Here is a 15,519-nt window from a genome sequence, read left to right as displayed (position 1 = left end):
CTTGTTCAGTGTTCAATATATAAGATTTATATATTTATATGTATGTGTATATGTATGTATATATATATGTGTATATATATATATATATATATAGATAGAGAGAGAGAAAGTAGCGGGGGAATAGATAGATAAACTTGTTTGCGTCCATGTTGAAGGTTCAAAGAGAAACCTTTTTGTTTTTTTTTGTATCTGTGGAGATAAAATGGCTGACATTGGGGTTAGTTTTGTTGCTGGACAACAAAAAGTAGATTGCCAAGGACAAACAAATATTTACAAGCAGGACAGAGTTTATGAAATACACAATATTAAATAATGTCGATATTGGAGAGAGGGGGGGGAGGGGGAGAAGCCTTATTACTGAGAGTCTGACTCCAATATTTATTAAACCTTTTTTTTATTTCATCATCAAATGTTTCTCAAGAATGAAGAGAATGGAGGGGAGGTCGGAGGTCGGAGTTCGAGGCCTACAGTGAACAGTAGTGAATGGAAAGCCCAACTCGACACTATTGAGTGAAGCTCTGAATCTAATATTTTGGAGTGGAGACTCCAAACAGTCTGGAGGAGAGACCTAAACCTCAGACAAATAGAAAAGAACTGAGTAGCTTTGGTTACCTTTTAAAAATCTATTTCGTAATTTTTGGAGTGAGAAGTGGAGTCTGATTGAGTGTTACATATTAGATGTTGGAGTGTGAGTGACAGACCTTTCTCAAGACACAAACATCATTTCATCATCACAGTATAGCAACAACAGTAGTAGTAGTAGTAGTAGTGTCAGGGGAGAAGGAGTAGAGACCCCCCCCCCCCAACTCCTTTGTAATAAGAAAGGAAGATAGGAACAAAAAAAAAAAACTACTTTTGTTGAAATCTAATTTTACAGGTTATTTAGTTTCATAAAGAGTGTGAAATGGTGAGAATGGACTTGTGGCTGCAATGATTGGTCAGTCCTCCCCTCCACACACACACACACACACACACCTTCAACATACAATAATTATTGGTTCTTTCGTGGAAAATGATTGGATGGTGTAAATTGTCCACAGGGAATCACAGAGAAAAGAAAACGTGATCTAGAGAATATAAGAGAATCATTTCTAGAATAATAGATCCCCAGATCACAGGCAATATCGACATATTGTGAAATACCAGTTGAGATACGGTTTCAGAAACAACTGAAAAACTACTTTTGTGGGCATTTAAAAAAAAAATTTTGTTGACTTTCAAACTGACCCTTAAACATATGTTAAGGTTGAAGGAGTAGGGTATGAGAAAAAATAAGGTTTTATTAGAAAAAAAAGCCTGCAATGGTGTAAGGGAGAAGAGAGAGCAAAATAGTTTAGATTCCAAAGATCTCTGGAAGATGCCAACCATGGCCAACTAAATGATAGAAAACTAAAACTGGGGTAAATTAGGGATAAGGGTTCTTCAAGATAGGAAATAGAAAGAATTGTTAAGTCAGCTACAAGAAAGAGAAACTCTAAGGATAAAACATTTTCAACAGGTTTTTTTTTTTTAATAAATAGAATGGTTTTAGTTTCCAAAACTAACAAAAGACAGAACTTGAAATTCTTGACACCCCCCCACCGGACCTCCATCGTTTTACTTTCAATAAAAATGAATCTAGAAATAACTGGATTCTTTGTCAGTAAGTTGTGGGTTTATATAAACTGTAGAGTGATACAGGAGAGGGGGAGTGAGGGAGAGCAAGGAGGGGTGTTAAGGAGATTACGGTAAGGAAAGTTGTTAAGAAGTTCAGCAGTAAGGTGTGTGTGTGTGTGTGTGTGTGTGTGTGTGTGTAACAAACTCCATCAGAAACGAATGTCAAAGCTTAAACAGAGAAAGTTCACTAACCTTGATGTCAGCCAAACAAAAGGTGAAAGGTCACAGTTATAAACCCCAGACAGAATAAATATGAATAAAATTGGAAAAAAAAAAAAAAAAGAAACATAACATAATACAACTGGTTCTCTTCTTGTCTTTACTAATTAAAAACAAAATAACAATAAATGACAATTAATTAAAACCTCTCATTAGAACTGTTTCTCCATACAATTGAAGGAACGGTTTTGTAGTATTGAGGCGGAGGAAGTGATTGGTTGTGTTGTTGAGACGGGGTGGAGGAGGAGGGGGGAAAGGGCAGAGGAGAGATGTGACAGACAGACAGATATAGTATTAGATGTGACATCACAGTTAATTATATTTAACGACTTACAACATATTAATCTGTTTAGGAGGAGAGTCAACAAAAAGATAAAATGCTTACAGCTGTTGTCGTCTAATTGTGAGGAGGAGGAGGAGGAAGAGGACTGGGGTGGGTGGCAATATATATATATATATATGTATATATACATACATATTGTGGATCATCGACCAACACATCTCTCTCTCTCTCTCTCTCTCTCTGTTTCCTAACTGGGATGTTAGCATTAATACAACAACTAGGCAGGACTCTACAAAAATGGCAGCAGGTTTGGGCTAAATTAATTTAACATTTTTTCTTTTTTTTTTTTCCCTTTTTTTTTTTTTTGGAAAGACTTGATATGCAAATTACCAGCAGGTGCTATTGACCAGCTTAGACAGAACACACACACACACATGCACAGAGGGAAGAAGATAAACAACACATACACACACACATACATAAAAGAAAAAAAAACAAACAAAAACAAACAAAAACAAAAAAGCCACATAAAAGGATAAAAAAAAACAAAATCAAAAATTGAAGAGCTGTCCCTAGATGCCCAGTTACACGTAGACAGCAGCAAGATTTTGCAGGAGGTCAACATTGAAGTGGTCAGTGTTGCTGGTCAGTGCAGGTTTTGCTGGTTTCCCCCGCCATCTAGCACCTACTATCCACAATATTTGGGAACTTCTGCACACAACATTGGCAGAACATGGAATGGTTGTTCAATTTGTCATCCTTTCTCACTCCCACTTACTCTCCCACTCCCACTCACACACACACACACACACACACACACGCACACTCACACTCTCTCACTCTCTCTCTCTCTCTCTCTCTCTCTCCCTCACTCACACTCAATAAGTGTTCTCATTCATCGTCCAGTTGTAGAAGAGTGTTTCTATGTTGATGTCATTACACACCACGTTGATAGCACACTAGTTGTTAAGGCTAGCAACCACAGCCCTCTTTGCTTGGGGCTTGGTCTGTATTAAGAGCATTACGGGGAGCTGACGGTTTGTGCTGTACTCCGGACTCGGCAGCATTCAGGTCAAGACTGCAAAGACACACGGGAAATGGCATTAATAAGCAACAGAAACATTACAGAGAAACAAAAAGTATTTACAATAAATTTTCACATCTCGTATCACAGGGGAAATAGTTAACAAGACTCAGGAACATAAATGTTACACACACACACACGGCACTTGCCCTTGAAGGCAGGCAGGAAACTCGAAATGTTGCCTACATTCATAATATATCTACTCTAGATTCAATAATGTATTAATATTTTCTGAGAATTGCAGTCTTGAAATTAAATATATTGTTTGTTTTTCATTTTGTTTACTTCACAGTATAGTAGGGTCAGTAGGGCACCGTCAGTGAAAAAACAGCGTCATGACACAATTCACTCCGCCAGAAATTTAGAAACAACATGCTGTACTACTTGGCATTTGTGCCAGAAGCTCCAATACAAACATTTCAGAGTGTTTGGGTATCAATCTGAAGACATGTTCCGAGAGTGATAAAAATCAAACATCCAGTCAACATCATGGTGTTTGGAGTGATCACTAGTGATGGCAACGTTATGCCCTCATTCATCTTCCCACATGGCCTCAGGCTTAACACGGAAACCTACATCAAGTGCCTGGAAGAGGTGGTGCTGCCCTGGGTCAAGAGGCTGGCTGCTAGAAGACCCTATGCCTGGCAACTGGACTCTGCACCATGCCACACAAGCAGGAGGACCCAGTTGTGGCTGTCAGACAATTTCTGCAACCACATCACCCCTAACTCCCCAGACTGCAACCCCCTTGATTATTCTGTGTGGGGCACAGTTGAGCGAGAGATCAATAAAACTCCTTGTAACACCAAAGATGAAGTGAAGGCAAGGATTACAGTAGCATTGACCAACTTAAACAAACAAGGAGACCGTCAAGAAGATTCCAAAGTAGTCTGGAGGCCGTGGTTGAAGCCAGTGGCAATTTCACTGAATAAATTTACTATTTAGTATTTCAAGATATTTTTATGTAATTTTGATAAATATGAGATGTCAGTGTCATTTTCATTTTTGTGTAATTTAGACAACAGTTTATTCACCACACCCTGTGTGTGTGTGTATATATATATATATATATATATATATATATATATACACACGCACACATCTCAAAAAATATTCAAAGTATCAAAAGTATAGAAAAGAAAATTGTAATAAAATGAAAATTATTCCTAAAATGCTAAGGGATTGTCTGAACAACCTTTCTTCATAAAGTCAAATGTTACATTTCTAGAACAAGGGAGTAGATAATATATTACACAATCATGAATTTTGAGTTGGGAGTGTGTGCGTATATCTCCAAACACACAGACATAGGGAGGAGAGAGAATTGTGAAATATAACAGCAACAGGATAAAATCTAGAGGTGATGTGACAAATATGGAAGAAGAATCTATCAGAAGCCTCTGGTATCGTATATAAACCTTCCAGTTAAATCTACAGCAGTCTTCACTTTAACCAGAAACAATTCCAATCACTCAATTAATAAAAGTAAATTTATTTCAATGTCTGCACTTTTTAAAAAGACTTCAAATCCTTTTATCCAGTGAGTCGACTGACTTGAAATATCTCCCTACACTGCACCCTCCCTCCATATTAATGGATCAGGTAAACAATCCATAATTACTCAACAGCAAAGTTGTCAAAACAGTTGTATTTCATCTGGAAATAATTGTGACATTTCTCTCTTTTTTTTTTTTTTGGCAGAGTTCACATGACAACTGCTTCATTTCTCCAGTTAACCCCCAATGTCTTTTTTTTGTTTTACCATTCTCCCATCCAAAGTAGAACCAATTATGACCCAAGACAACTCCCAGAATTGGATTTTGTATTTCTTATGAAGGGGGAATAACTCTTTACAGACACAAACATGCAAAGGGAGAGAATGAAAGCAACCTTAAAGTGTATTAAATGCTACAAACACAGAGCGAGAAAGATTTTTTTGTGGCAATCAGGGTGGTTTAATGCAATCTTAATGTTTCACCCTCTCCCTTTTTTTCCTGCTCAAGGTGCCAACATTGTAATTTCCCATAAGTTCTACTTTGTCAAAAATGCACAGAAATCCATCATGAGAACATTTCCTTTTCTGTTTGACATTTCATTCAGCCATAATAAACAAATTATTGTAGTTAGGATTAAAAGTTTATAGAATATAAACAAAAGGTTCCAGGGACAAGCCATCTGATGTGAAATAAATAAGCATTGAAACCCTGATGCCAAATAGGTAGGGGCCAAAATGCTCCATACTCTTCAGGGATAGACCAAGGTTAATACAACTTCAAATATTGTTAGAAGGATTGGAGTTTTAGATGAACTTATGTTCCAACAGTAGTAACAAAAACAACAACATCCACCTATTAACTTTAATAGCTCATTCACAGTCACCTACCTTCCATCTTGAATATTTTGGTAAATTTTTTTAGCTGTGTCCAGAAAAGCATCCTCTACGTTTTCTCCACTGAAATACCACACATTAATTACTTTGTTAAACGTTATTTCATAGACAATAATTAGATTCAATTTTCTACAAACCAAACCACAAGTTTATTTTTATAGCCAATATGAGAAGATCAGCTGTACACATACACACACACACACACCAGGTGTCTGGGTGGGTAAAATAAACTGCCTACCCTGATAAATAAATAGATAAGTTTATTTTCCAGTAAGTTTAAGATAAATAAGAATATTTACTGATGGGGTGACTATGAGTGTGTGTATATATATACACACACATATATAAATAGTCTAAGTAACCATGATAGAAAATGCCTTCCCATACTAAATTTAATGTTAATTACCAGGTATAAAAAGCTAAACAATTTCCAATTAATTATAACTAAATTCAGGGTATAATTTAGTAAACAGAGGTAATATTTAGATGAGGACAACATTTACAATTATTCAACATCAATGCATACAGTTGTGTTTGTGTGTATATATATTTATACATACATACACACAACTGTATAAACCAGAGTACTTTTGATAGAAGGCTTGTCTCTGTCAATATGAATTAACAGTGACAGTGAATCAATCAGTAATTAAGAACACTGATAATCAATGATAATGACAGATTACTTACGTTTTAGCACTACATTCTAGGAACATTAAACCTGGAAGAGAAGAGGTCAGAAAACATTAGAAACAGGTTCAAATCACTGGTGAATTATGTACACATATCGTGTACATTACTGCAGATTTTAATGAGCACAGTTTTTATTTATACACACACACACACACACATAGTAGTGATCATCTATTAACATATATACACATGAATGTAATTGCCTCTCTCTCTCTATACATATATATACACACACTGTATCTATGGATGCTTAGCTGTGACTATATGTATGTGCATGTGCACACACACACACACCTGCATGTGAACAGACCCCACAGCCATACAAATGTGTTTGATCCTTCGTTTGTTTTACATCTATTATTCCATGGGTTGGACCAACTGCTTTACAGCCAGATGCTCTTGCTATCACCAACCCTTACTTGTTTTTTCAAGTAAGGGATTACTTTGTGAACCACTATTCGTCCATCACCTCAAAGAACCCTTCACCCCACTGTCTTCAGTGTTCACTGCCAATCAACCCAGTCACAAGACTGAAGACAACTTGACATACAGAACAGAGAGAGAGAGAGAGAGAGAGAGAGAGAGAGAAAGAGAGAGAGAGAGAGAGAGAGAGGCAGAGAGAGGCTGCAATAGTTCTCTCCACTTGCACAGCAGCAGCAGAACAACAAGACTAAAGAGAAGGAACTAACTTACCATTTTCTTCAGCGAACTGTTTAGCTTCTTCATATGTAACATCTCTTTGTCCTTCTAAATCTGATTTATTGCCAATCAAAAATATAACCTAATCAATACAAATATTGGAGATTAATTAGTTTACATTTCAACTACAAGCAACTTTATGGAATATACACCCACACAACAGATTGGGTGTAGGGTGAGGGTGTGTTTAATAGCACTGTAATGGGGTTTTTGTGAGTATAACTTGTGTTGGTGTTGTTGTGTGTGTGTGTGTGTGTGTGTGTGTGTGTGTGTGTGTGTGTGTGTGAGTAGTATTGTGATGTGAATTTGTGTTTGTACCAACATAAGACAATCTTTATGTAGTCACACAACCTGCTAGAAAGAGTAGCCAAATCCCTCTCAAATTACATCCCAACAGAAGAACATATGAAATCAGCGATTCTCAACCGAAGTTTATATGGTCCCTGGGCCATTTTTGTTAAAATTAATCAGCAATAAATTGACTGCTTCACCAATACACAAAATGTCTTAACAATATTTTTCAACACAATTCTTAAAAATATTTAATTCTAAAAAAATTTAATGGGACATTTTTAAATGTCAAATGCCTAAGAGGGTCAACTGGAGTGAAATCGGAAGAACAGGAGTCCAAAGGTGGAAAATGGTTGAGAATCAGAAGACATAGATGTAGATGGCTATATTGTTTTCTACTCTAGGCACAAGGCCTGAAATTGGGGGGGGGGGCAGTCGATTAGATCGACCGCAGTACGCAACTGGTACTTAATTTATAAACCCTGAAAGAATGAAAGGCAAAGAAAGTCGACCATGGCGGAATTTGAACTCAGAGCATAAAGACAGATGAAAAGCAGATGGCTATATAATAAAACAGGATGGTCCTGGCTGGAGTGTCTTTGATCATAGGTTTAACTAGGGGTTATCTATACCAACTACATAGTACAGGTCTATGATACTATATACACCCAGCTCAACATACATTCAACAACAGACAGCTTCCAGAGAAGAAGACAGATTGCAGGAGAGAGTGAGGAGGGGCAGGAGAAGAGGTGGTGGTATATAACCCTAGGCCAACCCTGATACAACAACCACACTGACAAAGATCATTCCAGCCATGACCAACCTTCTTTGACTCTTAAGAATAGTAGACACCTGGACAAAATTACCAACAGCATCCTTTATAAGAGAGAGTAAAATGTGGTTTGAGGGAGATTTGGTTGCTATTTCTAGTAGGTCAATCCATCACAAAAACTTGCAGTGGTGATGGTGGAGATGTAAAAGAATTGAATGAAAGCAAAAGACTGGTACCACTTACCGTATTAGGATTTGTTAAATTCCTGGCATCCGTTAACCAACTGCTTAAATGGTTGTATGTACTTCTCCTGCAACAGAACCAACTCAGCATTTTTAGGACATTTGCAGACGGAAGGATGGAGAGAAACGTGAGTACATGTCCAGCCATGCCCACTCCGCAGAATTAGTTTCCATTCCTTGCCCCTCCCCCCAACCCATTTCAATATTCGTCAATCCCCTGGTTTCTATATAAAGGCTTTTTTCAATCCTATAAAAGTAAATCCTTCATCAATCATTTGTTAATAAACTCTTTCGCTTTTATCAATCATCTGTCATTAAGCTCCTTTTATCAATCACATCTTATTAATCATATGGAAAGCGGATGTTAAACGATGATGATGATATTTAGAGATTGAACTGGTACCAGTTATACACAAGGGTCTATTCATTCCTCTACACTTCTGCTATCTAATCAGCATCAGTAATAAACTGGGGACAACTTACTGAGGTTTCTCAGTCCAGGCATTTATAAAAGCCACTCTTTAATCGTTTGAGAAGATTTCATGCAGTAGATGGAGACAGGAATAGAGAGAGAGACTTGCTCAAGACTTACCTCGTGATATCATAGACCATAAGAGCCCCTGCGGCTCCACGATAATAACTTCTAGTGACCGCCCGGAAACGTTCCTGACCAGCTGTGTCCCAAATCTGAAGTTTGATTTTCTGACCAGCAACTTCAATTATTCTGAAGTGAAATTAAAAATTTAAATTACAAAAAAAAAAAAAAAAGGGGACACACACACACATAGAATGATTGCAGGAGGAGGAGGTGTGCTGTGTGCATGTATGTGTGTGTGTGTGTGTGGTGCTGTGTGTGCATTACTACATCTTGGTGACTGTTATAAGTGTGGATGTATATAATTTCAGTAAAGGGCCGAAGGAGAGGGTCCTGAGCTTTTCAGGTCATCTGAAAGCGGAGGGAAGGAGGAAGTTATCGCCAGACCAGAATGACCACCACCATGGATAAAGTCACTCAAAAAGCGAAACAGGTGTTGTTGACCCGATTGCAACGACAAAGCTTCAGTTGAAGAACTTGGCCAAGGTACCAATGCAGCGGGACTGAACCAGAAACCGCACGGGAGGGAGAAGGACGAGGTTAGACGGTAGGCAGGGGCTACAGAGGCACAAAGCAGATCTTCATCTCACTTCTGACCCCCTTTTATTCCCTGAAATGGGGGGCAGGCATGGCTGTGTGGTTAATAAGTCTCAACTATGGAAGGAACGGATTCGTGTCAAAGACTGCTATCATCTGCAGAAGAAGCGAGACCCCAATGAACATCGTGGATCAATGTTTGAGATGTGTTGTACCCCTGAGAATCGCACAGCAGAGACTCCTCCCCAGGCATTTTAAGAGGTCACCATTTATGCCCCCACTCCATCCAGGTTCTCTCATGCCCAGCAAGGGAGGTAACTCCACATCTATGAAAAAAGCACATCTCAAAATATAAATTACATGATTTCAGGTTCAATTTCCGTGCACAACACTTTGGTTGAATGTCTTCTACAGTAACTGTGTCAATAGAATAGGGTAGAAGGAGTCAAAGTCCCTGTTGTTGGGTTGCAGCCTAAATCTATACCCTGGTTCAACTCCCTGCGCACCCGGTAGTAACCACTCTGGCCAAGCATTGTCTTAGACCCCTTCCTTCCTTCCTTCCTTCCTTCCACCCTTCAATGTCTTGAAGTGAATCTGTTTCAGATGGCTGAGCTTGATCCATAGATGTGAGAAGGTGAGTCACGTCCTTTCACATGCACTGAGCTTCCCAATACAACCACACACACATATATATATATATATACATTAACACAATCCTTCCTCCCTCCCTCCCTCTCTCTCTGTTCAATGTTCATTCTGATATATTGATCTATCAAGTGTACAAGCTATACTATGCAGCAAAACTGTCGTGTGTGTGTGTGTGTGTGTGTGTGTGTGTGTGTGTGTGTGTGTGTGTGTAATGGTCAACAGATATGAGAAGATGTCTCTAGGATGTCCAATCAGATATATTGATAAATCAAATATAGACAGTCATACATATACATCAACACATACACACACACACACACATTCATATACACATGAATGTCTCTACTGTTGGATGTCCAATCAGGTATATTGATCCATCAAATACAGACACCCACCCACCCACACATCCTATGTAAGGTAATGCACAACTGGTTCGGTTCTTTACAGCTAAAACCAGTCTCTCTCTCTCTCTCTCTCTCTCTCTCTTGCACTTCAATGGTATTGTGGCACAGAACAATCAACTGTATTGAAATCACTCACCTAACAACAGCACTTCTAACAAGTGGGAGTTAGGGGCTGTCTAAGTTCCATCCATAAATATGTGTGTGCACACATTTGTTTCTTTTTTTTTTCCATTCTAGCATGGGTCAAACAAATATATTACTGAGACACTATTTTACACACACACATTATTCTACAGTGGTATATATACAATGTGCAGGTCTGTGTGTGTGTGTGTGTATGTATGTGTAAAAAACAAACGTCTTACAAACCAGTCTATACTAATACACCAGCATAAACATTTTGTATATTACACACACACACACACACACACACACACAATACATCCGCAACAGTTGTTCACTAAAAAAGTGTAAAACAAACAAAAGGTGATATCAACAGTAGTAGTAGTAGTAGTAGTAGTAGGTTACCTTGTACCAAACTCCACACCAATGGTATGTGGGCAGTCTGCCATAACTGCAGGGAGAAAGAAAAGAATTCATTTTGAACATAAATATACAAGGAAAATAAAATGGTTAAAAATATACATCATAAAATTGGAAGAGGAGAAGGTAAATATTTTCTCTGGTGAACTAGACGCGTGTGTGTGTGTGTAAAATTTATACATAATTATGTTGTGTGTAGTTTTATATGTAGGTATAGAGTAGTGTGTTTGTGTGCATATACATTTTATGTGGTGTTTACTGTTTTATCTGCATGTATGTTTATGAGTGTGTGTCTACGCAAGCACACACTGGAATGCTGAAGTAGGACATAGTTCCCCTGACTCCTGTAGGAAAGTCCAACTTTGAATAGGAACCAACTGAGACTAACTTGAATACCAACCAGTCCAACCCATACCAGCATTAAAGCAGATATAAAATGATGACTATCATATACACATGTGTGTGTGCATGTGTATTCACACAGAGATAAGAGATGCAGCAGAGAAGGGCATAGAAATGGCAACATCAACAAACTACAAATAGCCCAAGGGTGAAATAACATCTTTTTTACCAAACCCTGGCCTGGTTCTAAGCAGAAAAGAAACAGCAACAACAAACCCCATCACATGCTTTAATCTCTCCCCAAAGTTATCAAAAGGGAAGAACTAAGGGCTTGCTCCAGAAACCAGCAACCTACTGTCACCTTTGTTCTTCTGTCTGTGGGTAACTTGTTTTTGTTCCATCTTTCTCAAGTCCCTTTCAATTCTATTTCACAATATTTACATCACAAGAGGTGAATATTGAGACATTGCAATTTATTTTATGACAACATTAAATGTTGATACCATTCAGCTGTGATAAACTGAGTCAAAGAAAGGGAGTCAGAGGCTGGTTTATTGTTCAGGGAGCAGAAAAAAAATGAGGACCTTTGTAAAGAGATGAGAAAGAGAGAGAGATAATAGAATTAGATGAATGTGATGATAGACCAGACACACCTCTGGGTCCAGTGACAATTGTGCAAATATATATTAATTGGTCATTATATATCCACTAAAGAAATGGGTGAAGAGATAGGTGTGTGGTTACTCAATACTGTCACTGTGATAATTAAGCATTCTGTAGCCAAATTGCTGATGAAGTAACGAATATTTGCCTTTCATCAGTAGGGGTTTGAAACGTAATTTGACAGGCCCTAAAGGTTGTTTATATGAAATACTGAGGGGAGATTTCCATTGAAATAAGATCCCTTTGAGAGGATTGCGTTGGTTGGTTGGTTGGGGGGGGAGGGGGGTTAATGAAAGAGACAAAAAAGTTTCAACTTACATTTCTTTTCTGTGAATTGGTGTAAGAGGCAGGATTTCCCTACACCCATATCACCAATGATGATATATTTAAATATGTAGGAATAGTTATACGGCCCCGCGGCCATCTTTGATGGAGACACACAAGAGGGAAAACAAAATAAAGTCTGAAAAACAAACAGAAATTACAATTTAAGCAGAGAAACAACAATTGCCATCATTAAACTACATTATCACCTAAAGTGATCAGGATGACCCTAGATCATCATGTGCTCTTTGGCCCTAGTTGAAGCTTCCCCTGGATTAGTCCATACACTTTGTAGACTTTTTATCGCATTCTATTCTCTTTTCCATTTCTTCTCCCTCCTCTTGTATATAACCCCCCACCTTTTCCAACATGTTGTAAACTGTCCTTGTAATGTACCCCCATTGTACCTCATCTGATAAAAGCAATTATTTCTTGTATTAATTACAGACACAACAAAAGAAACAGTACCTCTATAGAGTTGGTCAACTTGCTAGAAACAGCAGCCAATGATGGTGGTTATACATGGTTGTGCAACCTGCTCAAAATAACAGCCGAGTCTTATTGACACATACTATGTTCAAAAGGACCCATTAGATAAATCTAGTCACAGATACATGCCACTAGAAAAAAAGGAGGGACAGTCATGGCTGGAATGCACATCACCACAGCTTCACTGGACCAGTGTTGACTTAGGCTCAACGACAATAATAGACATGTAACAATGAGAGGTAGTTAGTCCTAATGATATCTAGGAAAGAATCCATTTGGCTGTGTTGTTGTGATGTTCATGGCCTTCCAAATGTAGCTAAGATCTCTCATCAGCATCTATCAGTGACCTACACCACTGTAAGTCAATCTAGTACTATATAACCCAGTCAGCTAGTTTAGGAGAGAGACAGTAGGCTAGATATATATAAGAGAAGAAACGGCTGTGTGTGTGTGTGTGTATGAAAGAATCAATATTTTGTTGCAAGCTTCATATTGGCAGCAAGAAAAACCAACTGGATACAGACTATGGCTCTATTTCTAGCTGAGATACATCACTGATGGTCGTTGTTGGTGGTTTTTTTTTTTTCTTTTGGCAAATCTCCTCGTTCCTTTGACATCCACAAGAAACAATCCCACTGCTGTTTTTCACTTATAAAACATCCAGTTTTTAGGATTAATGATGCTGTCAATCTGGGATGAAATGAAACAGGGGTATATGGAGGGTGCAGGGCTTATAAACAGGCTGACCCAGTTCAGACAGGCACCAATAATGGAGCTGCATGCTGGATAGAATAGGGTGGGGAGTGGTTTATAATGGTGAGGGTGCAACAATATAGGGCACAGAAGAAACACGTAAGGGAACTAAAGTTCCAAGAGTTGGATAGGAGTCAGTGTGTGTGTGTGTATGATACATCATGAAGCTGAGTGGAGGAGGAGGAGGAGGAGGAGGTTTAACTCTCCTGCAGAACTGGAGAGAACGGTAAGTTCAGATCTTCTGCAAAGCCTAGTAGAAGAGTTGGAAAGCTCAAACATTTTGCAGAGCTGAGTAGAAGGATAAGGAAAGTCAAATCGTGGATTGGTTAAAGACAATTGTCTAATATTGGGGAATGTAAGTTCTCAATGGAAAAAAAAAGTGGGTGTTAATATGCAAGGTACTTGAACCCATAACTCTTATATTTGCAATAAATGTGCTAACTATTACACTATCTTACCCACTCACTTCTTTCCTTCAGATTTAAGAGCTATAATTTCATAGTGTTGGTGTAATGGTTAGCACACTGATTGCAAATATAAGCAAATACAAGAGGTGTGGGTTCAAGGCTTGTGTGTACTGACACCCTCTTTTTTTCCACTGAGGGCTTATATGCCCCAATATTAGACTATTTTCTTCAGTCAATACATGGTAAACATTTAGAAGCTTTAAGCTTATAATTATTATTATCATTTACTAAATTATCACTCATCACCACTTCTCCATTTAACACAGAAAACACACACACATATACACTGTCTATATGTAGTACAGGCGTGTAGACACTCATACAAACATTCTAATCTAAACTCTGCATAAACTTATCATGAGCGCTTTATTATGGTCGTAGCCGATTTAGTTATTCCAGTTAAGAGCTTCAAGTATACCCACCTCCATCCTGTTTCCTGGAAGCTTAAACTCTGCAAATGGTTACTAGGAATTCCTTGCTGTCAGTTTTGGACAATTGTCAAAAATAGTCTGCAGAACATTAAGTGGAGAGCTAGACAACAACTCATTAGTGATACACTGCTTTGGACGGTTCAGAATGCCACGTAAAAAGCACTAAGTCCACTCTGCATAGTGGTTGGTGTTAGGGAGGGCGTCCAGCCGTAAAATCCCTGCCAAAACAGACACAGTAGCCTAAGGTAGTTTTTCTACCTGGCTGGCTCCTGTCAACCCCCTACCCATGCATGCATGGAAGATAGACATTAAACGATGATGATGATGATGATGATGATATAGGTTAGCCATCCAGGAAAAGCCTTCATTGGCCAATGTATGGTTTAGCAAAGAAACACAATGTGTGATAATTAAACCCCAATTATTGACCTTCAGTCACAGCAAACCTTAAGAACATTGTAGTTCAAAGGAAAGGAGAAACTATTGACATTATTTCATAATGACAACAGACTGAATGTATGTTCTGAAATGTTCACTGACTGTAGACATTCTTTAAAATTTCTACTTCATAATTATGCATCAGCAAATGATCGATTGAAGCAACTACCAACACCAACAACTGGGTTAATACGACAACCTTTTTTTTTATCATTTTTAAAAGCACTTCATCTCAATGAGTTGTTTCCCTTGCATTACCATTTTTTTCTTTTTTTTTGCTACACAAAAATATATATCTCGTATATTCACTTTGCCTAATACCAAACAACGGTTACATCAGTAATTCATAATATCCTTAGAGCACCCAGTCCACTCTGTAGACATTGTATGTGTTGGGAATGGCATCCAGCTGTAAAAAGCATGCCAAAGCAGACACTGGAGCTTGGCACAACCTTCTAGCTTATTGGTTCCTGTCAAACCATCCAAACCAAGACAGAATAAAAAAAAGTAAAATTAAATGATGATGATGATGGAGTGTTTGTGATGAGAAATCA

General features: G+C 38.2%; 1 protein-coding gene across 2 annotated transcripts in view; it reads right to left on the bottom strand.

Moving 5' to 3' along the window:
- Positions 1–1,961: 1,961 nt before the first annotated feature.
- The window catches only part of LOC106867355 (ras-related protein Rab-14), a 54,732-nt gene continuing 41,174 nt past the window's right edge, over positions 1,962–15,519 (bottom strand). For both annotated transcript variants that reach the window (XM_014912203.3, XM_089338780.1), the window contains exons 4-11: positions 12,382–12,526; positions 11,044–11,089; positions 8,924–9,055; positions 8,333–8,399; positions 7,018–7,105; positions 6,322–6,352; positions 5,626–5,694; positions 1,962–3,236 (exon numbers count right to left, since the gene is read on the bottom strand). In XM_014912203.3, coding sequence (XP_014767689.1) covers positions 3,131–3,236; positions 5,626–5,694; positions 6,322–6,352; positions 7,018–7,105; positions 8,333–8,399; positions 8,924–9,055; positions 11,044–11,089; positions 12,382–12,487 — 645 coding nt within the window. In that variant the 5' untranslated portion in view covers positions 12,488–12,526 and the 3' untranslated portion in view covers positions 1,962–3,130. The remainder of the gene's footprint in view (positions 3,237–5,625; positions 5,695–6,321; positions 6,353–7,017; positions 7,106–8,332; positions 8,400–8,923; positions 9,056–11,043; positions 11,090–12,381; positions 12,527–15,519) is intronic.

The sequence above is a fragment of the Octopus bimaculoides genome, chromosome 21 (genome assembly GCF_046866305.1).
Source record: "Octopus bimaculoides isolate indiv1 chromosome 21, ASM4686630v1, whole genome shotgun sequence".
In the NCBI taxonomy this organism is placed as follows: domain Eukaryota; kingdom Metazoa; phylum Mollusca; class Cephalopoda; order Octopoda; family Octopodidae; genus Octopus; species Octopus bimaculoides.
Note: the sequence above shows the minus strand (reverse complement) of the source record. Positions and strands in the feature narration are given on the sequence as shown.